Source organism: Diceros bicornis, chromosome X (assembly GCF_020826845.1).
Source record: "Diceros bicornis minor isolate mBicDic1 chromosome X, mDicBic1.mat.cur, whole genome shotgun sequence".
Taxonomy (NCBI): domain Eukaryota; kingdom Metazoa; phylum Chordata; class Mammalia; order Perissodactyla; family Rhinocerotidae; genus Diceros; species Diceros bicornis.
In genome coordinates this window covers 100,598,223-100,625,554 of record NC_080781.1, presented here as the reverse complement: position 1 = coordinate 100,625,554, position 27,332 = coordinate 100,598,223, and the positions used below count along the sequence as shown (strand labels likewise).

Here is a 27,332-nt window from a genome sequence, read left to right as displayed (position 1 = left end):
TTCCCTCCAAGTACTGTGTTAGCTATATCCCACAACTTTGTATGTCTCATGTTTTCATTTTCACTCAGTTTAAAATACTTTCTAATTTCCCTTGAGACTTACTCTTCAGCCATGGATTATTTAGAAGTGTGTTAGTTTCCAAATATTTGGAGGATTTTCCACATATCTTTCTTTTACTGTTTTTTAACTTAACTCCATTGTGGTCAGGGAACATATTTTGTATGACTCGAATCCTTTAACTTTACTGACACTTGTTATACAACCCAGATATGGTCTAGCTTGGTAAACGTCCAATGTGCACCTGAAAAGAATCTGTTTTCTGTTGTTGTTGGGTTGAGTATTGTATAGATGTCAATTACGTCAATTTATTATTTGTATTGTTGAAATCTATATTCTTACTGATTTTTCTGTCTCCATGGTCTATCAATTATTGAGAAAGGTGTTTAAGTCTCTGACTAAAATTGTGGATTTGTGTATTTGTCCCTGTTCAGTCAGTTTTTGCTTCATGTATTTTGAATTTGCTATTTAGATGCATATATATTTAGGATTGTTATGTCCTCATGATGAATTATCCACTTTATTATTATGAAATGGCCCTCTTTATCTCTGGCAATGTTCTTTGCTTTGCAATCTACTTTCTCTGATAATAATATAGTCACTCCAGCTTTTCAAAAATTAATGTTGACATGATGGTCTTTTCCCTATCTTTTACGTTTAACCTATTTCTGTTTTTATATTTAAAGTGGGTTTCCCATAGGTGGCATATGGTTGAGTCTTTAAAATTTTTTTCTCCATTCTACCAATCTCAGCCTTTTAATTGGATTGCTGTGAGACCATTAACTCTAATATGACTATTGATACGGTTTTGTTTAAAACTACCATCTTGCTATTTGTTATTTGTCCCAACTCTGCCCGTTAGCCAATGTCTGGAAACTGTCATTTCATATATTTTGCCCATTTTTTGAGTTGCTAATGTGGGGGGTTAAATCCACTCACTGTTACTGCATCGTTGCTGGAAGTAGAAGTCCTCTATGTTCTGTTTTTCATACTGATTTGTAATTTATATTATGGACATTAGCCTTGTCTTTATACAAGTGCCAAATATGTTCTTCCAGTTTATCACTAGTCTTTTAATTTTACTTATGGTGTATTTTTTTTCATAAAACGGGTTTTTATTTTGATGTTGTCAAATCTTTCATTCTTTTCCTTTGGGTTTTTATGTCATGCTTATAAATGCCTGCCCTATATTTTCTTCTAAATCGTCATTTTTAAAGAAAAAGAAATAACTCCTCAGTATGAATGAGTTTTATTTTTAGCATCAAGTTTATTAATTACAAAAATAATACATGCACATGGTAAAAACATCAAGTAGAACAGAGGGCTATAGATGAAAATGAAAAGTTCCTTTCCTCTTCTCCCACTGCCCCTGCTTGCCAAATTCCACTTGCCAGAGGTAACTCTTGTTAGCAATTTCTTGTATATATCCTGCCTTCCATACATATTCTGGACACATACAGACACATGCATATTTATCCTTTTGCACACAAACAGGATACACACACACACACACACAGAGTTCTGCAATTTCTCATGTAACATATATCTTTGAGTTCTTAATGTGACTGAGTTTGATGACGTTTACCAGACTGAAAGAGAGACCAGGACAGTCAGAGAACGTTGTAGTGGAAGTGCACAAGGAATAGGCATATTCATCTCTGTAAAGCCAACTCTTAGCACAAAAACTGGCACATAATAAATAAGTGTTAAACAACTAAAAGGAAAGAAGAACTTGAGAAAACTGACAACAAACTGCTATCTTGACCAGTCTCAGGCCAGACGTGGTCTCCTGACTGAGAGTTACCATCTCCCAGGGCAGCGGGGAACAATACGTGATGATGGATGAGGTCATGGAGCAGCTGGACCTCTCGCTTGCAATAATTTCCCTCTGTGTGTCTCTTCCTCCACTAGATTCACTGCCTCCAGCACACACATTTAGTTCAAATGCACAGTTCACACTGACTACACAGCAAGAAAATCTGGGAGCTCCAAGACTACACAGCTGAGTGATAGTACAGGTACACACTCATAAAAATAGCTACCATTAATCAGTACCCACTATAGGGTAGGCACCATGTTGCGAACAACAGCCCTGAAAGGTTAATGTCAATTTATCCCCATTTTATAGATGAGAAAACTAAGGCTCCAAGAATCCCATGACTTATTCAGGGTCACACTGCTATTCAAGTAGCTTCCAGAGACAACTGTACACCTTAATCAGGTCAGCCTACTTTTCCATCAATTCCGCACCACATTTGCTCCTATTTCACAGACTTTGTGCTATATTCCTTGCCTGGCACTCCCTTTCTCCACTTGTCTCATCTGGCGTTTTCTGGAAGCCAGGCAGAGACAGAAACATGGGGTTGTGCAGGATCCATGCTAAGCTCTGCAATATGCGGTCAGGGATGAGGACTGAGTCAGTTATAGGAGTCCATGAATAAGAACAAACACATGGGGGAGGTATTAAAAGTTCAGAAAGGGAGCTGAGCCTGGGAACTGGAAAGCACCCTCAGGAGCCTAGGCTATGGATACTATGGCAGCTAAGAAACGCTAATGCAAACATTTCTCTCTCTCAAGGCGCTTTTGGTGAGCTACTCACAAACACAGCCCTGTTGCCTGCAGTCTTACAGCCGCCAGCCAGTATATCTCCCCCTACTTCAATTCTACTCATTCTCAAGGCCCACATCAAGTCTCACTTTCCCTATTAATCCAGCTCATTTCTCTCTCTTTCTTTTGTGAATTACAGTTTTACTTAAAATCAGCACCATAAGATATAACGAGTGTTTGTATACCCTTTTGTCCCTTAATCATTTCAAGTATCTTGTTTCTTTAAGTGGACTCATTCACATGTACTGTTTCTATTGCTTCTCTGCCTGGTCTGGGTATTGGAAGACCTGGCTGGATTCCAGTCCCAAGGGTCCCACTAATGAGTTGTGTGACCTGGAGCTAGTCACAACCTCTCTGAGCCTCATCTTCCCCTCTTCCAGGGTTTTTGTGAAAACAGAGTAAACATTATAACACAATATATGAATATAAGTTATTATTGCTGAAGACATTTGAACTAAGGTGCTTGCGCCTTTTACATCCTACTTAGTGGATGGTTCTATGTAAGAAATAGCAATCACTGCTTCTTGTTTCACACTAGTGTCCTCACCAAAGGTTAACAGGTTTAGAATAAGAATACTGCACAACTGTTAAATATGGCACCAGATGGAGGGGGTCTATGTGCAGCTGATTCGGGGGCTCTCCTTGGAAACTACCAGGTGATTCCAGGCTTGCTTATTTTTAAAGCTTCCATCTTTCTGAATGTTTCTTCATGTAAATGATCCGTGTCAATGCTATGAAAAATGAAAAGAATCTCGTGTCAAGTCATGCCAACAGATGCTGTCAGAAGCTTTCCTATTCTCAAGGATAAGATTCCCATTCACACTTGCTTCATGGCACCACTCAGTTACTTCACCCACTTGGCTATCTACCTCCTCCCTCAGCCTTAGCTCCTTTCCTCGGGTCTCAAAAAAGAAAATACTTAACTTTCTCTTGGATTCTCACTTCTGTCCCTGCCTGCCTTTGTCCAAGGCCCTGCTCCATTAATCCATCAGTTCCTGCTCCTGTATCTATAACCTCTCCCTCTCTATGGGCTCCTTTCTCTCAGCCTACAAATTTGCCTATCCTAAAACAAGGGAAAAAAGAAAAAGAACAACTCCTTCCTTCATGCAGTCCCACAACTCCCCCCAGCCACGACCCCATATCTCTTCTCCTTTTCACAAACTTCTTGAAAAACTAGTCTCTGCTCCTTCTCCGTTTCCTTTTCCCCCATCTCTTCAAGTTGCTGCAATCTGGTTTCCGGCCCCACCACACCACTAAAACAGCCCTGGACAAGGTCACCTATGGCCTCCCGACTGCTAAACCCCATGGACACCTTTCAGTACTCATCCTTTTGGACCTCACTGCTGCATTTGGTACTGTTGAGCACTTACTTCTTCCTTCCTTGAGTCTCACTTTTCCCATAGTTTCCAGGACACCTTTCTCTCCTGGGTTTATCCAAGGATTTTCCTTTCCATACCCACCTCTTAAAAATTGGTATTGCCCATGGCTAATTCCCCAGAGATGTTCCTCAGAGGTTCTTCTCTTCTGACTCTCCCTAGAGGATCTCATCCATTGTCATGGCTTCAGCTATCATCTCCAGGGCACGCTCCTATATCCAATTGCCTACCTACTAGAAAACTTCCCGCAGTGTCCCTCAGACACTTCAAACTCCACATGTGTTCCTGATTAAAACCCACTGATTACAAAAGAAGGTACAAGCTCTTTCAAGTATGTAGTTAAGTGCAGTTTTTAGTTTTTAATTGCTAGAAGCTAATCTTTATCTAGTGAAGTGGGTAGCCCAGCTAGTTATGCAATTGTAGGGTAAGTAGACATTTCATGCCATGGCAGTGTAACAAGACCTTTAGAATTTTTTGAGTGACTTAGCAAAAGCTGTCTTACCTCCTGATATGTAGAACACACTTCTGGGGAACAAGTGGGCCAATATGCTTAGGAAGCCCAGAGGTTTTCTGAGAGTTAAGAGACCAGATACTCTCAACCCCTTCTTTCCAAATTTAGAATTAAGAACATGTATCAGGGTGAGCCAGGTGGCTTTGTCCAACATCCAGTGCCGGGGAAAGGCACCAAGACCCCTAACATAAAATTATCTTGAAGAAAGAAGAAGGTTTAAGTGGGGCCCCTGACTCAACTCAGGGGCCTACACGTTTGTGGGCAAGGGAAAGTTTCACACATATATCCTTGTGGCTGATTCAAGGAGCTCCTCTAGACCCAGCCACCCTGATATATATGGTACTTTAAAGAGCAATGGCTGCACGCTTGGGTGTGGACTAAGACATATGTAACCTCAGAGCCCAAGCATAACGGTACTGCAGGGCTGGCAGGGATCCAGACCAGCGAGAGCATGACCATCCAGTCACCAAGCTTCTGTGGGACTGGGCAGCATCAGTTCTCAGGATCAGCCCCATGTGACAGTGAGACACAGCAGCAGCAGTGGACTGATTCTTCAACCAGCTTTGGAAGCAAAACTGGCTCCATCTTTGAGGCCAGTTTTGAAAAGGCAAGGAGAGGCCCTAAACTGTACTAATACTAGAGTATGTGAGAGAAAGAGAACAATGACTGAATTTGTACCCAGAATTCTGCTAACAACTCTTATTAATCATACATGGCATACAAGGCCTTGCCTACCCCTCGGGCTCATTTCTTGACACATTCTGCTTTTCACTTTATGCTCCAGCAATAGCAAACTTCCTGGAGATTGCCCACCCCTATCCCCATCAAGTACCATAAACCTACTGTCTGGTTACCTTTGCCCATGCTATCTCCTGAGCCTGGACTACACTTCATCATCCTTACCCCCATTTCCCCTGGCTATAGTCCTGAGACTCAACTCAGGTGGCCTTTCCTCCAAGAAGCTTTTCCTGATGCTCTTGGGCTCGGTGAGTTATCTCCTGCCATGATTACCCTATTGCATTCATCAATTCACATGCCTGTCTCTACTACTAGGCCCACTAGGCCTGAGGAGTCCAGACCGTGTCTCACGTCTTATTCATTCTTGTCTCCTAGCACCTGGCACATTTGCCTAGCACATAGCAGATACTCAGCAAGTGCTTGTGGAATGAATGAAGGTAAGCTTTGTCACTCTGAGGCCACAACCTCTCTTTTTCCTTGACCTTCTGAATTGTCTAGACACCTAGTCTTTATTGAACATATCATTAAGTGTCTCCTTGCCTTGCCCCCAGATGCCCTAAATTACAAACTGGTCTGCTATATGTATTTGCTATACACAGAGCACTGAGCTGGGAAGTTTACAAAGGAAAATACAATGAGGAGTAAAGATTCAGATTCCACACTTCAGCAGTTCTTAGAAAATAACCTTCTTCCTCCACCCTTTCCAATTTCCAGAGAAGATGCCCCCTTTTTAGGAGGCTCTCCTGGATTTTCCCCCCTCTAGCCCACCACCACTTTAAAAGATCCATAGTTTCCTCTCACCTTACCTCAGTAAGTATATATTTCTATTGATTTCAGTGTTGTTTGTCTTATATACACTCTAACATTCAAAATTTATTTGAGGTCAGTGAATGGTGTCTATTCTGTGTGTGTGTTCTTTATTTTGTATTCTGAGCTATTATTGCACACTGCTATCAACCTGTCGATTGACAAGTTATAAAGGTTTGAAGGCTGGCCTGAAAACACAATGGAAGCATATTGGTTAAAAGACAAAGCAAGAGAAACAGGAAACGGTGCAACAATTTACAATAAAAAACAAATAATGGCATGGCATCACCAACAAAATAATTTCTCCTTGCTATCATTTAGGACCTCTGCTGAAGCATACACACTGTAGAGTGCTACCACATTAAATTACTCTACTTTTAAAGAAACATTAGGATGGATCACTCAGTTTATTTCAACCTGTTTACAATATAGACTCCAGTCACCTCTTTCTGAGAAAGGCACCATGGAGGCCCCTAAGTCTCTGAGCCTTATAATGTTGTGAATAATTCCCTCTTCCTAGGCAGTAATTGCCACACTCTCAGGCCTTTGAAACTAACCGACTTCACTTTGCTAGTAGAGAACCAGCTTCTGTTTCAGCGAGACTTGTAAACAGGCCTTTATGCTGTTTTCATTTATGCTTTAATCCCTCAAACTGGCTTTGGAATGTGGAATTTTTGCACTCGGCTTTTATTTTCCATCATGTGTTCCAGTTCAGAATGCCAGAAATGAATGGCCATTTGGTCACTGGTTAGCTGCCAACAGAGCATAGCTGTATCCTAATTAAGAATTACTTTGTGTGTCATGCCAGCCTGCTGAGCTGGTAGACAGACATTGACCAGAAAAGGTCAAGACCTCCACTTTCTACAATTGCATCATGACGGCTTCATCCTCTTGAGTCTTGAAGACTCTCAAAATGTAAACATTAAGCCCTCTAGCAGGTATTAGTAGAGGAAAGGGAAAGGGTCTAACACTAATGGAGTACCTCCTATGTGCCAAGAATTGTACTAGGTACATTCATAATTAATGTCTCACTTTATTCAATCCCCATGCTAACACCAGGTAGTCATGCACTGGTATTAGGTCTATTTTACAGAAAAGGATACTAAAGTTCAGGGAGTGTAAGTAAGCATGGTCATGTAACTAGTAGATGCTAGACCTAGTGTTTAAGCCAGACCTAGCAAAATCTAGGTCCAGTGCTCTTTTTCCTACACCATGCTGCTTCCCTTAGCAGGGAGATCCAGCACCGCCTCTTCTCTGCCTCTCTCCCTGCCTGTGTCCAAGGAGGAGGCTTATTGGCGATTTCACTTAACTTTGATATGTTGCCTACGCATGGCCTACCCTCAGCCTTTCTTCTCTTGTCTCACTGCAACGGGCTATGATCAAACCCAACATGCCTGTCGTGACCCGTCCTCCCACTTCCCCCACCACAGTAACTTACTAGAACGTCTGTAGTTTACATATTGGGTGAATCAGTGCGTCACACAGCATTTGCACTCCAACGTCCTTGAGGTCATTTCCACTTAAGTCTAGCAATCTTAGGTTCTCATTTCTGTTGAGGACAGAGGCGAGGGCTCCACAGCACACATCTGTGAGGTGACATTGTGCCAACCTATGGGGGATTGGGGATTCAAGAAATAAATCAGTTTTATCCCAAGTTCCACAATGACCCTCCATTTCATATACAGTCTTGGACAAGAGTCCAGTGGACAAAGAATCCCCATGCACCTACCACAAGGTCTGTAGTTTGCAGGAGGGGTGTTTTAGCCCTTCACACAGCACCTGCATGCCCTCGTCCCCTAAGGCATTGTCACTGAGGTCAAGGACTCTCAGGTGTTCATTGGTGTAGAGTGCATTGCACAAGTCCTGACAACACTCTCCAGTCAGGTGACAGGTCCACAATCTGCCAGGAAGTAAGGTAGAGAAGGCTGGCATCATTTCATCTGCACTGGGTCACTTCAAGAATTGTGTTTGCCCACTAAGAAAACACGTTAGAAAATCAGTGTCATGTAAAAAAAAAAAAATCCTTTGGGCCAGGGCCAAGCAGAGGTTGTGGAGAGGGGAAAATTTATTCCCCTTAAATTATTTGGGTCTTCATTGATTGCTTCCTCGGAGATTCAATCACCAGGCCAAAAACTCCTCATTTAATTTTGGGAGTTGCTGAAACGTCAGGAAACTCTGCCTTTGGCAATAGTCCGTGATACTTACGCCAGTTCCTTTAACTGACAGTCAGGCTGTTTTATTCCTTCACACAGCAATTTCACTCCCAAATCTTCAATTTTGTTATTAATTAGAAGCAGCCTTGTCAGGCTCCGGGTGGAGCTCAGGACTTGGGCGAGGGACTCACAACAAGCTGCAGAGAGGGAACATTCAGAAAGCCTGGAGGAATGGGGACATGAAGGTGGCTGTTAACCATGGCAGCAGGGAGTCCCACTGAACTTCAAATGCCAAGGCCCACGAGAAGGACAAAGACAAGCAGACACTTACACAAGATTCTCAACTATACCCTTCGCATGCCGCAGACCTTCACAGAGATGCTGTACTCCTGTGTCCCCCAGGGCATTGGCAAATACAAACAGCTCTTTTAAAGTCTGACTCACTTGCAAGAAAGAAGACAGCTCCACACAGCTAGCATCCGTGAGGTAACACGTGCTCAAGCTACCCAGAGAAGAAGAAGAAGAAAAATCAGCCACTGCTGCATTTAGCTTCCTGAGAACGTTCTCCCCGCCTCCCCATTTAGCTAAGTCTTAGCCATCCTTCATATTTCAGTTCCCGGCCCACCTCCTTCACAGAGTCTCCTTCTGAGGTCTCCAGCCCACAGTAACCTCCTCCCTTTCCCTGGGCTCATCTGACAATTCTAAATGATTCCATGGTGTTGGGCACCTGATTACACATTGAACTGTGTTGCTCTCCAATTGTTTTATATCTGTGTGACCTTAAGGGCAGCCTTGTCACTTGCTTTCCTTCTGATAACTCCACTCACATCTAGTTCAGTGTTGGGTGCAGAGTAGGCATTCTTTACAGAGTTAAAATGTAATTATTATCATTCCTGTAAACATATAGGATGGTAGTATACTGGAAAGAGCATGAGATTTGGAGACAGATTTTGGAGTCATATCCTGACTATACCACCTTTTAGCGGTGTGACCTTGGACAAGTCACTTTTCCCCCGATCCTCAGTTTCCTCATCTGTACAATGGGGATGAGAAAACCCACCTTATATGGTTATTGCAAGGAGTGAATTCGGTGAAATAACTTCTTGCAAGCACCAAGCATAGATCCTGGCACACAGCAGTCATTCAACAAGTCTAATGGGTCATAAGATGATGCCAGATAGTTCTAAGAAACTTACTCTAGTTTCTCCAATTTACAGTTGGAATGTCTGAGACCCTCACAAAGATACTTCACCCCTGTATCCCTCAGGGGATTTTCACTCAGGTCCAGTTCAGTGAGGTTTGGATTGCAAATGAGAACAGAGGCAAGATACTTGCAAACAGCCTCTGAGCTTTCTGGGAGAAAGCTAGCAGACAACCTGGAGAGAAAGAAAGACCAACAGAGACAGAATTTGTTGCTTTATCATCCTATTCATTCCCTACCCACAATACTTTATGAGCAGAGAAAATAAAGTCCCACCCATACAAGACCCCTAACCGTGAGTATGTCACAGCCCCCGTTTCCCATGAAAGGGACTTGTACATTGCTCCCACAACACTGTGTCCCCAAGAGGGATCTCAATAAACGTTGACTCCCCCAAAAAAGAAAAGGGTTGGGAGGAAATATCAAGATGACCTAATCTCATTTTAATTCCCTGCATGAATTTAGCACTCTATCTCATATCTTCTTTCAAATCCCAGGGGGGAAATGCTATAAGAATCCTTAATAAATTTTACAATCAAAAGATTTTTCCTTTCCTCTTATTTAAAAGTCCATTATTCATTAATTTGCCATCCTTAGAAAGACCCAGCCCATCACCATGAATTACATAATATTCCTTCTTTGGCACAAAGAGTGGTTTTTATTGACCTTCCAGCCTTCTCAATCTTTGTTTCTCCATATTAAGTAGTCCAATTCCTTGACCCATTTCCCACCAACTCTTTCCTCCATCACTTTCAAGAATTTCTATGATATATATACTACAGTCTTCGAGTCCTCAATTTTCTCTTGAGTTAGCAGGCTCCAAAGTCAGTCTTGAAGAGAGCCCATAAAAACATGTATCTCTACCTCCCCAATTTAGAAATTTTAAATAGAGGCATTTTGCCAAAAAAATCAGTTTTAAAGTGGATTTTAGAAAGCTTTAATGCTAAAGAGGTTTTGCTTCAGAAAATCCCACATATATATTGTGATGGTTAATTTTATGTGTCAAGGTCATGGTATCCAGATATCTGGTCAAACATTATTACAGATGTTTCTGTGAAGGTACTTTTTAGATGAGATTAACATTTAAATCAGTAGACACTGAGTAAAGTAAATTATCCTCCATAATGTGGGTGAGCCTCATCCAACCAGTTGAAAGCTTTAATAGAAAAAGATTGACCTCCACATAAGAAGAGGGAATTCTGCCAGCAGACTGCATTTTGGATTTGAACTGCAGCATCAGCTCTTTCCTGTGGCTCCAGCCTGCCAGCCTACCCTGCAGATTTTGACCTTGACAGCCGTCATAATCCATGTGAGTCAATTCCTTAGACTAAATCTCTCTATATATTTAATAAATCTCTCTATATATTTATACACATCTTATTGGTTCTGTTTCTCTGAAGAACCCTGACTAATACATATACGATAGTCATCACCATGGACTTTGAAGTCAGACACACGTGAGTTTCAAATTGTGCCTTTGCCATATTATTTAGTCTTATGACCTTAGATCTCTGTTTCCTTATCTGCTAAAATGAGGATAATCATCTGAACCTCTCAGAACTGTTGTGTGAATTAAAGGAAATCATGTATACAAAGCACTCAGCACAATGCTTAGCACAAAGTAATTGCTCAATAAGTGTAGGTTACTATTATTGTCATTGATGCTATTGCCATTTACAATGAAAATTCTCTCCCTAAACTTGTTCCATAGAAACAATTTTAGGGACTGCCACTTTTATTCACCCTCTCCTTGACTCCTTGAAATGTGTTTTGATCACACAAAATCCATCCTGAGTTGCACATTTTTAAAATTCTTCCTACAGTACGGAAACTAATAGTTACAACTTACTTGAGCTTCTGTAATTTGCAATTTGTATCTTTTAAGCCTTCACAAAGCAATTTCAAAGCTGAAGCTTCCAGTTTTGTTTCACTAAACTCCAGCTCAGTAAGCCACTGATTGCTGCTGAGAACAGCTGCTAGCGCCCCACAAGAAGCAGGAGAGATAAGGCATCGGTAGAACCTTCAGAGAACAGAAGAATAACCTCATTAACTTACTTGTGCTCTTCCCCCACACAAACGGAAATTGACAAAAAATGATATGAACACAGAAAACAAATTCTCCTGCTAGTAGTTACCTCAATGTCTGTAAGACACAGTTTGACCGTTTTAATCCTTGACACAGAAGCTTCATTCCTGAATCTTCCAAGGTATTTTTCGCCAATTCCAAATCTGTCAGATACTGGTTGGTTTCAAATACTAAGGAGAGGTCCCTACCACAAGAGGCTGTGAGGTGGCAGAAAATCAGTCTGTGTGGAGAAAAACTCATTTCAGAGAAGAAAGATAATAGGACTCTCTTTAAAGGTACCTGTTTGCACTTTACCATTCATTCAACAATTAATTTATTGAGTGCTTACCACTGTGTGAGATGCCAAAAACACAGAAATAATTAAGACCCAGATCTGCCCTCAAGGAATGCCCAGTTAATGGGGGAAAGAAAGAGAAAATCATGGGTGATAATACAGTGTGAAAAGCACTCCAAGTGGTATGCACAAGGCATGCTGGAGACACGGAAAGGTGGCAGAATTCAGGCTAGCTTTGGGTGAGTTTTGGAGGATTAAGAAATACTTATGAGAGGAAGAAATACTTGAGTGCTTTGGTGAAAGTGGAATAGAGACTGAACAGGAGATAGCTGGATGAGGAGAATGGGAGTGGGGAGAGCAGGAGGAGCTAAGGGGTAATCCGCTCATGGAGCAGCCTGTGCAAAGGCCAGGAGGAAAGAGAGAAGACGCTTTGTGTGAAAAACTGCCAATTACTTGCTATGGCCTATTTTCACAGACTGGAAGGATAAATATCAAACTATTAACAGTGGTTATCTTCTAGGTTGGGGGAAGAATGGGATTATAGGGAGAAATTTACTTTCTAGGTATTCAAAAATTATTCACAATGATCAGAAGTTATCAGAAAAAATAATTTTTTTAATATTGAAAAACATAATGCATGCTTATTTTAAGTAATTTTTACAATAGAGAAAAATATCAAGAATAAAATTTCTTTTTAAGTACTGTATTCCTACCATCCAAAGACAGCCACTATTAAAATTTTGCTATATAACTTTCCAGATTTTTAATACATGCATACTTATAGAGTTATACGTTCTTTGTAACAAACGAAATTATAGAAAGATGTATTTTAAAAAGATAAAAACTTTTTCCCAACCTCCCCTCCAACTCCACCTCCCAGAGATAACCAATGTTAACAGTCTGGTGTATGGCCTCCACTTCTTTCTCCAAGATCACAGAAACATATGCAAACACACACACACACAGAGGATTTGTTTGTACATTTTACAAAAATGGGACCATAGAAAACATTACATCAACTTTACATGCACTGTCATTCAGCCTCCATCGTAGGCCCATAGGTAGAAACTGAGATTCAGTTATAGCACAAGGTCATATAGTAAGTGGCAATGTAGGACTCAGCCTGAGGTCCGTCTGGTTTATCCTGTAGGCTTCAGAAAGCCATTGGAGTTTTAAAGAGACATGATCAGATCTCTCTGGTGACAGGGTAGGGCAGAAGACAGATCTGATGTCAGAGGGCTGCAGTGGTCCAGGGAAGAAATGATGGGGGAGGGGGCTGGACGAGGATTGTGGGGGAGGGGGTGGAGGCTGACAGATTAAAGACACATTTTGGGAGTGGAAATGGCCAGGATTTATTACCATTTAGGGTGACTACAATGTTCAGTCCTGGGCAAATGGGGCATGAGGATGTTCTCTGGCTCCACCCTCTTCCTCAAGGGGGTACCCAAGGCCACTGAGGGATTGGGGCTGTTTCCTGTTCTAGAATATTCCATCTCTAGGAAAGGAGGGCCCCCTGGCATGGGGCAAACCATTATGGGGGGGCATTTTGTACTTGATTACAAGTGCTTCATGTTCTTGGTTCTCAGTCCTTTCTGACCACTCCTATTTCTCCCCATGGAGGGACCTTATTCTCTCATCTGCCAGCGCCAGCACCCCAGATCCTCCCATCTTTCATAGGAGCCCTTGGAGGAAGAGAGGTGCCCTCTCTCTTTTCTCTTTGGGCATAGTAGGTGGGCGTGTTCGGCCTGCACCTCCTCTGGCTCCCAGCTGGAGAGGTGAGGTCTGGTGGGAGGTGTCCTAGGGTGGGGCAAGCCAGTCAGGGGGTCTTTACATGGGGGTTTGGGGTGGGAGGGCAAGGGGAGGGGAGGAGACCAAGTGGGAAGACAGGGGACAATTAACTGATTCACGCCCCTCAGGCCCTCAGCTGTCATGGCCTTGAAACCTGAGGACCCCTGTGGTGGGTTCCAGCATGGCCAGGTGGTGGCCTTCATGAATGAGAAAATGACCAGGCACGCAAAAGGCCCTGAGTTCTACCTCGGGAATATATCCCTGTCCTGGGAGGAGATACAAGACAAGCTCAGGGCCATCCTGGAGGACGGTGCGGTGCCCAGCAAAGCCAAAGAGAACTGTGCCTGGGGCAGCCTGGCCCTGGGCCTGCACTTCGCCTGCAGACAGGGCCAGTTACATGGGCGCAGAGTGCAGTCACTACAGGACTTGGCCAAACTGCATAAGTCAGCCACACAAGCCTTGGCCTCAGTTGTGAAGGAGCTCACAGTGCAGCAGATGGAGCGCAAGGAGGCAGCCTTCCAGCTGCTGCGGCAGACTAACGCCAACCTGGCAGAAATGCAGAAAGAGGGGGACCTTCTAAGGTGGAAGCTCCTCCAGGCCCTAAGATTACCCAGACTTGGTCCCTGCCCCATCTCCCCGCCCTGCCCTCCGCCCCCCTCTCCATCCCCAGAACTGGTCTCAACTGTGCCCACTTCTCTCCAGGAGCTGGGGTCTCCCCGGGAGTGGGTCGCAGAGCGGGCAGGCCTGGCCGCTGCCAGTGGGGCTGGGAAAGAAGGAGCAGGTGAGAAGGAAGAGGAGGTGAGCGTGGCTGCTGCTACTACTGCCACCGCCGCTGGCGCTGCAGGAGGAGGAGGAAGACAGAAGGATGCGGAGGGGGAGGAGGCTGCAAAGGAGCTGGGTGGAGGCCTTGTGCAGCTTCTTGGAGCTGTGGAGCAGAAAAATTACCCCTCTGGCGGGCAGAGGGAGGGAGGTCTCAGGTCTGCGGAAACAGCCATGTTTTACTTCTCTGAGACCATGGAGCCCGGGTCCACAGTCTCCCCAGCACCCCTTCCTGTGCAGCTCCCGGCCTCATTCACATACTCCTATTCATGCCCCTTACTCCCTTTTCCAGACGCACCCACAGCATCCCCACCCGCAGCAATGTTCAGGGCAGGAGCTCCGTCTCAGTCGTCTCCGCACTGGGGGCCCTCTAATGTTAGCTTATGGCCTGATGTGGGGGCCCAGGGAATAGATCCTGAATCCCAGAGAGACAAGAGAGGCTTCGATCCCCATGGTCAGGGAAGACCTCCAGTATTTCGCAGGCCCGGGGATTGGGACTGCCCTTGGTATAAGGCTGTGAATTTTTCACGGAGGGAAATTTGCTTCCGCTGTGGGAGGGGAATCTGGCTACAAAACCCTTGAATTCAAAAATGTGAAACAGAACAGAAACATCCCAATGGGAAATCAATTTTCAGAGGGAGGGGAAGAGGTAGGGGAGGGTTTGGGAAGAGTGGGGGGGGGTGAGTTGGCGGATGGGACAAGGGGGTTGTGAGAGAGGTGGGGAAGTGGGGTGGGGTGTGGGGTGGCAGCTGGGGAGGGTGTAGATTGGGGGGTTGGAGGGGAAGAGAGACATAGAGACATGTTTTGATGACCCCGTTTGTGTTCCAAAGCATTAGCATTCCACACCCCAGAAGTGCTGCAGCTTCTACTTGTGTGTGTATCTCTCTCCCCAACCCTAGTCTCTGGTGGACCTGGGCAGCCATGTATATAACGACTCACTCCCTCCTGCCACCTGGGCTGTAGATGATTGGCGCAGGAGTGGACATTTGACCCATCCTGAGCAAAACAGATTCTCACACTAGAGAATCTGAACAGAGAGGCAGATTCCACAGTCAGGATGGTGCTGGGCAATGAAACAGTGGGTCACTTGGAGTTGGGGCCAAGGTCAGAGCCATGGACACTGAGGCCACAGCTGAGCCCTGGCTTTGGGGCAGCAGAACCATGTGCTTTACAGAGGCCAAGTGTCTTTTAGAGGGTGACAGTATGAGGTCCCAGGGAGCACACAGGCACAGAGAAGCAGAGAGGAGTTGATCCTGTGACCCCAGAGATGGCGAGAGTGGCGGCCCGACCACTTTTCCATTTTCTGCAATTGTGCTTTGTGAAAAGCCACTTTACACAGATCCCCTTTTCTTTAAGCTAAGTTGAGTGGGTTCCCGTTCTGAGCAACCAGATTATTTCCAAGACAGAAATTGGCACCAGAAGAGCTGTTGCAAACCACACACCATCAAAGAAAATGTTGGAACTGGCTGGGGAGGTTCCTCAGGGAGTGAGAGGTAGTGGGGATTCCTGCATCCCCAGAGTCCCCAGGAATGAACTGGACAGGAAGCTCTTTCATGTTCTGGGTGAGTTATATCACGAGAAACAATCAAAACAGGCCTGGGGCAACCTGGGCTTACAACATGGCAGAGATCTGCCACCTCTAAGGGAATCCCTCAGGGCTGCATACAGAGGACAACGGGACCAGCTGCAGGCGAGGATGGCTGTGGCTGTTCAGCCCCACGACAGGAGAATCCTCCCCAGTCCACAGTGGGCAGAACTGGGGACAGTCAGATCTGATCAAGGAACTCATGCCACTGCCAAGGAAGTGAGTCAGCAACTGATAGTGCCCAGAGGGTTTGCTGGGCTAGACCACTGACCAAAGTATGGTGCCATCCTGAGAGATCCTTTCCCCTAACCCACCACCAGGATAACAGTAGGAGGGAAATCTGGCTATGAAGCCCTCAGTGAATTCAGAAATGTGGAATAGAACATACCCCAATGGGAAATCAATGTCCAGAGGGATGGGGTGAACCGGGAGGGGGGAGAGGGGAGAATGGTCTGCATCTTCCCCTCTGATGACTGTAAGCTATCTTGGGGGGCAGGGCTAATGCATGGTTTAGCCTGCAGGTGGCAGGATGGTGCGGAGTCACACCTGGACCAGACTGAGACAACTAGAGAAGCCCTCGACATCGCCTGGAGACTGTGGACCTAGAGACTGAAGCTGTCATGGCCCGGGGACATCTATGCAACAGCTGGATGTGACCTTGGGCTGTCTCCTGTTGGGGCAGATGTGGACAACCATCAGGATTGGGGCCAAGATCCCCGATATGCACTTGTCAGAAATGTCCTTGGGCTCATTTCCATCCTTCTAGAGCAGGGTTTCCCAAGTTCAGCACTCTTGACACTTGAGGTTGGATAATTCTTTGCCGCAGGGGGCTGTCCAGTACACTGTAGGATGTTTGGCAGAATCCCTGGCCTCTACCCAGTAGATGCCAGTAGCACATCCCCCCCGAGTTGTGACGACCAAAAATGTCTCCAGATATTGCCACAGGTCCACTGGGGTGCGAAATCTCTCCTGGTGAGAACCATGGAGGCAATGAGGTACTTAGGAGTAGTCAGAACAGGGGGAAGAGAGTTGCAGGGGAGCATGCTCAGCAGTGCCGGAGCTGCAGGGGGCCCCTAAGATGGGAGGTGAAAAGTGTCCATTGGGTCTGGCGTTCACTTTTGATCTTTGAGCAGATCTGGGCGGGGGAGGGGCAGAAGCCAACTTGCAAGGACTGAGCAGTGAGCAGGAAGGGAGGATGCGCAGTCAGTGAGGGAGGCTCTTCTTCAAGGACTCCTGGCTGTGGAGGGAAGGAGTGAGGTGGGATACATGGCTGAGAGAGGGTTCTTTTGGATATGGGAGAAACTTGAGCCATGGGGAAGGAGATAGCTGAAGAAAGCTTGAAAACGCAAGAAATATGTAAAAGAATGAGGTAGATCCTGCATACAGTATTTGAGGCATGTCCACTGTATGGTTCAATGAAAAAAAAATATGATAGCGCCAATTTTGTATTTTTGTGAAACAAAACCCCCAAAAGTTCTATAAAAGTCTATACATATACTATGTATATTATAGACTTATGTGTGCTTTATGTTATAGATTTATGTGTGAATAACCAAACAAGGTATTACCTAGGGAGGGTGGGATCAAGGCCAGGATAGGAAGTAGGAGTTGGCGATGTGGAGGTATGGGGTTGGGTGGGGTATGGGGCAGTACGGTGGAAGGCTTTTATATTTTTATATACCTCTGTGTTTTGTAAGGTTAAATAATTAAATGCCCACAAAAATACAAAAAATAAAAAGAAGTGAATTTACTGGCTTGGGTGGGTTTGGAAAGGCCACCTCTTCCTCTGGGACTGGAAGGAAGGAGAGCAGATACTGATCTGTATGGCAAGGGGGTGGGAAAGCAAGAGGGCTCATGCCTGTGTATTCGTGATGTGGACAGACAAGCAGACAAGACACCTGAGAGTGAGCACGGGCGGAAGGTCAGGGTGGGAGTGGGGGCTTCTGAGCAATGGCACTTTGGGGAATAACAGGGAGATGGGGGTGGGGAACGGAGGGAGAGAAAAGGATCAACAAGATGCACGGAGTGGGATAGAACCCAACTGAAAGAAAACCAAGGAGGAGGACTGTGGAATTCTGGAAGGAAAAGGAAGGAGCTTAGGTCCAGGAGGGGCACCAGACAAAAATCTCTTAGGTGTTACAGCCTGCCACCCACTTGCTACAGCAAAACCAGCACCTATAAAAGGGGAAGAGGCAGGAGGGGCTGGCAGGGATCTGTGCCTGACTCCCTACCCCTTCTAGGCTCACAGCCCATCTTTTCATTTGCTGGTTCACTATGGAGAAGCTGAGCACTAGTTATACTTGGTTTTCAGGTCTGATCAGCTGAGAGTACAATTTCCAGCAACCCAGTCTTTACCTGCAAATATCTAAGAGTTTAAAGCAAAGTTCAACTTACTTCAGGTCTTTGATTTTACAATCTGGATTACGGAGTGCTTGGCAGAGCAAGTGTAGCCGAGACACTGGCAAATTGCCCAGCTGGAAGGACCTAAAAGAGATGAGAAAGCAAAAATAATTTAAAACAAAATAATTAAAAATAAAATTTTAAGTAAAAGGCTTATTTTGGCTTTTGTTCCCATACTAGTACTAACTCCCTCTTTCAAAACCTTAGGAGGCATTACTCCATTTTGCAAATAAGGAAATAAAGGCTCCCCCAAAATTAAGTAATTTGCCTGAGGTCACACAGGTAGGAAGAGAACAGAGGTCAGTACTCAGGTCTGTCCGACTCCAAAGCCATGTTACTGTGTGCCAGGCATCAAGGTAAGCAATTTAAATACACAAGTTATCTTATCTGGTCCTTAGCCCAATGACAGGTATTGTAATCACTATTTTGCAGATGCTCAGAGAGGTCGAGTGATTGCCCAAGCTATCTTTACAATATAACTGATTCTTGGTCGTCAGTACTAATCGAAAAATTAATGACAATAACTGAGAACTAGGAAAATTCAATAGTAAACTCTCACTTAGTCAACATGCTTACGAAAGGAGTATTTGGGGTTAAATTTTCAAGTCAGTTTAAGCCCTCTGATAAAGGCAGTAGAGTTGGGGGTATGGACTCCACCTAAGGCTTATTTTCTGGAAACCCAGAATGAACTAGAAGCCCCTTCTTGTTTCCATCAGTGTTTAAAAATCTCTCAAAGTATTTGTCCATTATTTTACTTTACGATATACAGTTGGATTCAAGATGTCATGAATTCATCAAGACATTGTAGCCAAGGTCCTTCATAATTCTGAGTCCATGTAATCTCTTCTACCCCTCTCCCTTTAGTCCCAAACACAAACTCTTGCTGCACCTCCCTTCTTCTCCCCACTTCCCTCAAACACATATACCCCACGCTCATTTCCACCTTTATGCTACTGCCCACTGAGGAAATAACAACTATCAGATAAAAGACTCGGGTTAAATCACTCTCCAAGTAGAGCCTCCTGCTCACTCTTATCTCCTTCTCAAGGTCCACTACCCCTCAGCTGGCCCTGCAACTAAAGGAGAGGCAACCGTCCATCTTAACCTGAGTACTGAGAACAGATTTATGACCAGGGGCATTTTCTAAATAGCACAGGTATAAGTCTTCTTGGCTGCTTTAGTCAGTAAGTCAGTAGAACTGTATTTTGTAGTGTACAGTCCATATTATATAAGTGATTTACCTAGGCCTCTTTGAACTCCAGCTGTGGACCCTCTGTGAAGGTGCAAGTCTCATGGAAAGAGCCCAGGCTTTACAGCAATATATACAGGAGTGCAGCTCTGCCCCTTACTAACCTGGAGCTCTTTGAGGCCTCAGTGATGAAGTACATGTAGAGGAGAGTGACAACCAATTCAATGCTAAGTTTACAACCTTTTCCAGAATAGTCATCAACACCAAAATAGCAGGGTCCTCAATGATAATCTTGATGACTTATGTGCTCATAACACTTTATAATTATAAAGCACATTCACAGAGTGACAATGAAGACTAACAGAGACACACACACACTCTCATATATACACACTTATAAGCGCTTAGCACAGGGCCTGGCACATAGTAAGTGCTCAAAAATGTTAGCTTTCCCTCAGTGTCTACCTACACCAGTGTTCAATGTGTGATAGATATTCAATAAATCTTTATTGTGTTGATTGACATAAAATACGGAAAACAGAGACGATTTGTTTTATTTATAGACAATGCTAGAAATGATCATGTGCCTGAACACTCGAAATAAACAAGAAAGTCCATCGTTTCTGAAAGCTAAAACACTGGAGAAAAGACATTACTATACTTACTGATTAAGCATCAAAGCTGGTGGCATGAATGCTGAGGCTCGCTCTTCCTCCTCAAATCCAAGTAGGTGCTGACACTTCAGAGACATTGACAGTTGACTATGACTGCTCTTTACACAGAACGACATAGCCAGAAGGTCCATTTTTGTATAGGTAGATTGAAGCAGTATAACTGACTCTAAATCACCCACTATCCTTTTTGCATATTCTTCTTCCTGAATCTCATACAGGCAGTGAAACAAGTCCATTGGCTCAATCTGTAACCTAGAAGATTTATCCTTTATTTCTTTCTCAGTCCACTTCAATAACTCCTCTCGAAGTCCTGGAGAGACTTTTCTTCCAAAAGTAGTTTCCACAGCCTTTCCCTTTCCTTTATGTAAGAGGCCAAATAAGAACTGTATTGTTAATGATGAAAACCCTTTTCCATATTGTTGGAATATTTCTTGCCACGTTTTCCCCACTTGATCAAAAAACATCCAACTGCTGTCATTCTTCAGGGCATAGAAAACAGCAGTCAAGAACTCTTGGAAACTGAAGTGAAGGAAAGTGTAGACATTGACACCCCCTTCAGCTTTTTTCAAAAAGTGACTGAGAAAAGTGCAGTTGGTATCGTACACTCCTATCCCATGTCTTCTGAGGTCGCTGATTTCAAATAGGACCTGCTGGCTCTGCAGGCCCTTTGCAGCCAAAGAGCAAAGGCCCCACAGGCAACTCTGTCCCTTCCACACAGAGACGCCTGTAAGGGTTTTGAGGCACTTGGAAAAGTAGAACAGATACACATCAGTCATGGTCTGAAGTGACCTCATGAGAGTCCTGTCATCATCTCCCTGTGACTGCAGGACACTGCAGATCATCCAGGAGATGATGGGAAGAGAAGACATAACATCAAGGCCCTCATTTTCTCGTAGACCATAGAAGACTCTCATCGCTGTATTAGCACCTGAAAACTGACTCAAGAGATATGCTCTCTTTTCAGCATCTGTAAACCATAGGATCTCTGCCTGGATAGGTTGTTTTAACAGAGAGTGGAGTTTCTTCATGGAAACAGGCCGGGCAGTTATCAGGAGGGAGGATTCGGGTAACAGTTTTTTCCTCACGAAACTACATAAGAGGGTCTCTATTGGCTTCTTCTCCCGGGGGTTAGCCCTAAGATCCTCTTCTTGGTCACCTACAGTATTCTGGAGCTCAGGGAATCCATCAAGAATAAACAGAAGCTTCTCTGGATATACAAGAATAACGTCCAAGATTGGTCCGTCTATATCTTGAAAAGTGTTAGTGATCAGGTCAGCAGCACTAAGGTTAGCAATATGGCTTATTTCTCTACAGTTTACATAGATGAGATAGTCAAACCTGCCTGGAGTAACCACTCCTGCTGCCCAGTCAAACATGAACTTGTGCACCACGGCTGTTTTCCCAGTCCCAGCACATCCCTGAAGCACCACAGTTCGGGATGAGCTAGAGCCCTCTTCATCAGGATCAAACACATGTCCCATGTCAATAAAATTATCTTGTTGAGGAATTCCATATGATGCCTCTTCTGATATACCGTGCTCTTTTACAACAAGCAGTCGTGACTCTATATGCTTGCCATGGTGATAACATTTATCAACTCCTATTTTTAGGTATTTTTCTTTTAGATGTTTTCTAAATACTTCCCGGTAATCTAATGAGGTGACACCAAAAGTTAGTAACCACAGAATCCTAAACACCAATACAAACAACAACTATTACTAATACTACCATCTTCACTTGGATGTCTCACTTACATGTCTAAACCTGAGCTCTTGATTTCTACGCCACTGCCCGCCCCCTCGAAAAAAAAACTCTCCCCAGGCCTTTCATCTCAGTTAAATAGTGCCACCCAGTTGCTCAAAAAATATTAGGAGTCTTTATTTCTTTATTCCCTTGAATCTTTCACATCCAATCAATTAGCAAGGCCTATCATTTATACCTCCAAAATAAGCCTCCAATCCATTTACTTATCACGAAGTCCTCAAATACTACCCAAGTACCAGGCACTATCAGCTCTTTCCTGGACTGCTGAAATCGCCTCCTACTCATCTACTCTTGCCCATCTATTGCTCCTCTCCACACAGCAGCCCATGTGATCTTCTAAAAATATCAATTACATCATGTCACTGCCCTGCCCAAAACCTTTCAAGAGCTTTTCATTGCATTTGGTATAAAATCCCAGATCCTTACCTTATCCTACAAAGTGTGCCATGATCTGGGCCCTACCTACCTCCCCTCCCAGCCTCATTTTATATTACTGTCCTTCTCAGTCCCTACAGTAAAGCCACACTGGCCTACTTTTAGTTTCTCACAAATACCATGTTCTTTCCTACTTCAGGGCCTTTCCACTAGCTATTCTCTCTGCCTGGAACACTCTTCCTCCTGCTCTTCCCATGGACAGGTCCTTCTCATCCTTCAGATCTCAACTTAAACATTACTTTCTAGAAGAGGTCTTGTCTGACCACCCAATTTAAAGCAGATCCTCCCTACCATTCCCTTTCCCAGCACCCCGTTTTCCCTAGATAGCACTTATCACAATTTATAATTGCCTTGTTTATTTTTTCATTATCTGTCTTTCTGACTAAACAATAATCTACATGAAGACAGGGACCTTGTCCATCTTCTTCACCATAGTACCATAAGTACCCAGAATGGTGCCTGGCACATAGTAGACACTCAATAAATATTTATTGAATATGGCTATAAATGCTTTTGAATTAAAAACAAGTCATTTATTATTGACTATTCTGTGCCAGATACTGTACTAGGCCCCTTACATACATTTCTGATTTAACTCTCACAATAATCCCATGGAGGAGGTAGGTATTATCCACATTTTATAGTTGAGGAAATTGAAACTCATAACCAGGGTTATAAGTTCATGGGTGACCAATCTGTGCACAGGTCTCATGCTCAGAAGGATCCATGCTTGGTGTAATGCTCTGCTGTTGCTATCTTGAATATCTTATTTTTTTTAATTCTAATTTAGATGTTTTTTCCTTCCCAAAGCCCCAGTACACGGTTGTATATCCTAGTTCTAAGTCGTTCTAGTTCTTCTATGTGAGCGGCTGCCACAGCATGGCAACTGACAGACAGGTGGTGTGGTTCTGCGACTGGGAAGCAAACCCAGGCCGCCAAAGCCGTGAGCGCCGAACTTTAACCAGTAGGCCATCAGGACTGGCTCTTAATAATTTTTGAACCAGTGATCCTGCCTTTTCATTTTGCACTGTACCCCATAAATTATGTAGCTAGTCCTGCTTATAGCATCAGTAACTTGTCCAAGGTTCGATAGCTAGTAAGTGGCAGAGACTTAATTAAGATTCAGGTTTGTCTGAAGCTATGATCTATGTGTTTAAATACCATACTACATAGCTTTTCACCTTCTGCAACTAGAAAAAAATAATCCAAGGAGTCAGTTATCAAGTTCAAACTTCTGTTAAGTGAATATCTAAGCTAGGATTTCCCAAACAAGTGTTCCTTGGAACACTATTTTGCAAGATATTAATAGGAGAGCTGTGAAAAAGGTGTCCTGTGGTCAAATAAGTTAAGGGGAATGCACCCTCTACCCTCTTTTAGATTCTCAATCCGTATTAGCATATGAAAGGCTCTGGGATGACCTACAGTAAAAAAAAAAAAAAGGCTGTTTAATTTTGTTTAATCCAGCATTTTCTGGCCTTAAATGACTATAGAACCCTTTTCTAAAAGCAAAGTTATTAATTCCTGGAGAATAGTATTCTGTAGAACTCAGTTTGGGGAATGCTGACCTAGATAAGTGTTGGCAAACTTTTTCTGTAAAATTCTGTAAATAGTTTAGGCTTTTGGGTCCCTGCTGCAATTACTCAACTCTGCCATCTTAGCCGAAAGCAGCCATAGACAATATGCAAATGAATGGGCATGGTTGGTTCCAGTAAAACTTTTATTTACAAAAACAGGCAGCTGGCTGGATTTGGCCTGCTAGTTTTTTTTTTTTTTTTTAAAGATTTTATTTATTTATTTTTCCCCCCAAAGCCCCAGTAGATAGCTGTATGTCATAGCTGTACATCCTTCCAGTTGCTGTATGTGGGACGCAGCCCCAGCATGGCTGGAGGAGCGGCGTGTGCCCGGGATCCGAACCCAGGCTGCCAGCAGCAGAGCGCGTGCACTTAACCGCTAAGCCACGGGGCCGGCCCTGGCCTGCTAGTTTTAACTTGTTGACCTCCATCTAGATCATTCCAGAAATAGACTGGTCTATTCTAGCCATAAAATTGTGTATATCTGGTGCTTGACCACCACCATCGGAAGTCCTCCCAGTATTCGAATACCTATTCTATATGATATAAAAGTCCTATTTGTTATGACCGTTTGGGGCTTCGTAGATATTACCAAAAATATCAACGATTGTTGCCCAATGAATATAGGAGAGGAGTGGGGATGAGCAGCCAGGTTCATGAGAGGCACTATTACCAAAACAGAAAAAGAGAGTAAAACAGAAAAGACATCTACCTATAAGCTCCTTCCATGAATATGAAGCCAGAGAACTTGAAGCAGCTGTAGAAGGAAAAGAGCTAAGGTTAAGAATTGCACAAATACACCTTCATACCAAAACATGAAATATACATAAATTTAGTCACATTATTACAGTCATTCATGCTGCTCCACAAACAGAAATACAACAAAGTAAGTAAGTTACCTCACATCTATTCTAACTTACCCACCAAGGTATTTTATAGCTAATGTCCAACATAAAGTAAAATGTAAGAACTTCCCACACAGATATATTTAGGATGTAAACATTTACATTTACATGACCAATAAGGAAAATTTTAGGCATGAACTTAAAGGCGCATACATTATTTGAAGAGACTGTTTCTGGTATTTTGCTTTCCATTGAACATTACCCTATTGGTTCTGTTGGAGCTTCTGTTGAGCCTAACTTGTTAATGAGAAAGAATAAGGCATTGCTGATGTTAGTTCAACAGATATATACAATGACTTACATTCAAATACATATACACACACACTCAATCCAAACCCTTACATATATAGGTATACAGATAAAAATATACAAATGTGTGCATGCGCACACACCACACACACACGCACCCCTCCACATTCCTATAGGTTTTTAGTACTTGAACACCTTTAAAAGCAAGAGTGAGACTTATAGTTGGGAGAAGGTGTAACTAGGTGAATGGGAGGAAGCAGAGTCTGAAGAGGCGGATACTAGAATGTCACAGAAATGGGCAGGCAAGTGAGTGGTCTGTTGAAGACAAGTTTCTATTCCCCTTAACTAAACATTCCTTGCAGTTCAGAAATCAGTCACAAGGAAAAGGACTCCAGCAATCTTCACTCTTTGTTTTTTTGGGCTGTCTCCTGTGAAAATTTATGGTTACAGTAAAGGGAGAGACTTAAGATTTTTTTATGATTATAAATGCTTTCGGTATTATGGAAAACAGTAGAAACTACAATTGCCTCTTCTCCTTTCTGTCCTTTTCCTCATTTTGGGAAACACAAACATTGTGGAGACATTTTCAAGAGATTATTAACGGGTAAATACTGTATCCATGTAATATCTTAATATACACACACCGATACACATGCAACACAATTTTAAAGATTCGAAAGAATCCCAAAGTCTATGAGGAGAAGAAGTTGGGGAAAGATAATGAACAGGATTACCTAAATTATACCCCCTCTTACCTCATTTAGTTACTCACCTTTCTGTTCAGACAATAAACTCCAGGTACAAGCAGGTTCCATATCTTTTCTTTTCTTTTGACTGTTCATCTTGGCAAATCAAGAAGACCATAATCCAAAACAGAAATGATGACTGTAAGGCCTAGTGGAAGCCCAGAGTAAAAAGGCAACTCAAGAAAGACTACTCATTTAAGGCACTATAGAGTTGAGGAAGAGAGAAAGCCTAATAACCAAGTAGGTAGCTTGGGTGGGACTTGGGGGGATCATATGAAGATAGACCAAAGCCGATAGTTTTCAACTTGGAGAGAAAAAAACTAAAAGAGGAAAGAATATCTGCACACTTTTGAAGAGCTCAAATACAGGGAATGTCAAATTGGGCTCTGAATTGGGTTATTAAGGAAAGCATAAGATTTAGGGAGTATAACTGTAATGTTTGCGGTCAAGATAAGAAAGAATACCTATGTCCTTCTACAACATATTTTTGGTGCCATTGGTAAAGGGAGAAATCTAAGACCATAGATTGGAATAATGTGATATAAGAGAAACAGTCTAGAGAGTCAGGAGATCTATGCCCTAGTTCCACGTCTATATCTATCTATGGACCTTTAGTAAGATTCTTCCACTTTCTGGATCTGTTTTATTTTGAAAATGGCTGAAGGAATTAACATTGCCCAGGTTTCTTTCCAGGCTGAACACTGTAAGGTCAGTGGTTCTCAGTTCTAGCTGCACATTAAAATCACCTTCACACCACCCTCTGGAATTTTTTTTTCTTTTTTGCAATATTACTTATCACTTTCTGACACACTTGATAATTTTCTTATGTATTATGCTTATTGTTCATTTTCAGTCTTTCTCACCTAAATTGAATTATTGGCCCCAATTCTCAGCCTTTGCCATGAACTTTGCAAGTTTACACAAAAGAAGTGGAGCTTATTTTCCCAACTCTTGTCTTTGAGCTCAGCCTTGTGACTTGCTTTGGCTAATGGAGTGTACACAGATGTGACTCAAGCAGGGACTTGACTTGAAATGTGCTTGCACAGTTGAACGTGTCCCCTCTCGTGATTCTGCCACTAACATGAGACAAACCATGAGAGAAACAAGCCTCAGCTAGTCCACTGGTCTGAGGATGAAGAAATATAAGAAGCAGGGCTACTCGTTTACTCACAGTCCTGAAGTAGGAAAAGAAGTAGAGTCACCCCAGCCCGAGTCAGAGGTGCCCAACAGAGCCCTGCCTAATGAGCTGAATCCCAGCTGGCCTCCAGATCTGGGAGAATAAGTGCTTCATAAATTCTTAATTTTTCATGCCACTAAGATTCTGTGGTTGTTATGTGTCATTGTGGCAATAGCTAACGGATACATCTTGCTAGAAAGTAAATGCCTAGAAAGTGTTT

At 43.3% G+C, this 27,332-nt stretch overlaps 2 protein-coding genes across 2 annotated transcripts; one reads left to right on the top strand and one right to left on the bottom strand.

The window, feature by feature from the left end:
* Positions 1-1,305: 1,305 nt before the first annotated feature.
* LOC131401308 (NACHT, LRR and PYD domains-containing protein 12-like) lies at positions 1,306-27,045 on the bottom strand. The gene is made up of 12 exons (XM_058536464.1): positions 25,962-27,045; positions 24,748-24,792; positions 20,257-21,916; positions 18,397-18,486; positions 11,586-11,756; positions 11,300-11,470; positions 9,446-9,625; positions 8,581-8,751; positions 8,302-8,472; positions 7,826-7,996; positions 7,535-7,705; positions 1,306-3,395 (listed from the first exon to the last, which is right to left on the bottom strand). The coding sequence occupies exons 1-12, from the start codon at positions 26,029-26,031 to the stop codon at positions 3,314-3,316; spliced, it is 3,153 nt and encodes a 1,050-aa protein (XP_058392447.1). The 5' UTR covers positions 26,032-27,045; the 3' UTR covers positions 1,306-3,313.
* TEX13B (testis expressed 13B) lies at positions 13,740-15,065 on the top strand. Its single transcript, XM_058536471.1, has 2 exons — positions 13,740-14,170; positions 14,297-15,065. The coding sequence occupies exons 1-2, from the start codon at positions 13,740-13,742 to the stop codon at positions 14,997-14,999; spliced, it is 1,134 nt and encodes a 377-aa protein (XP_058392454.1). The 3' UTR covers positions 15,000-15,065.
* Positions 27,046-27,332: the final 287 nt, after the last annotated feature.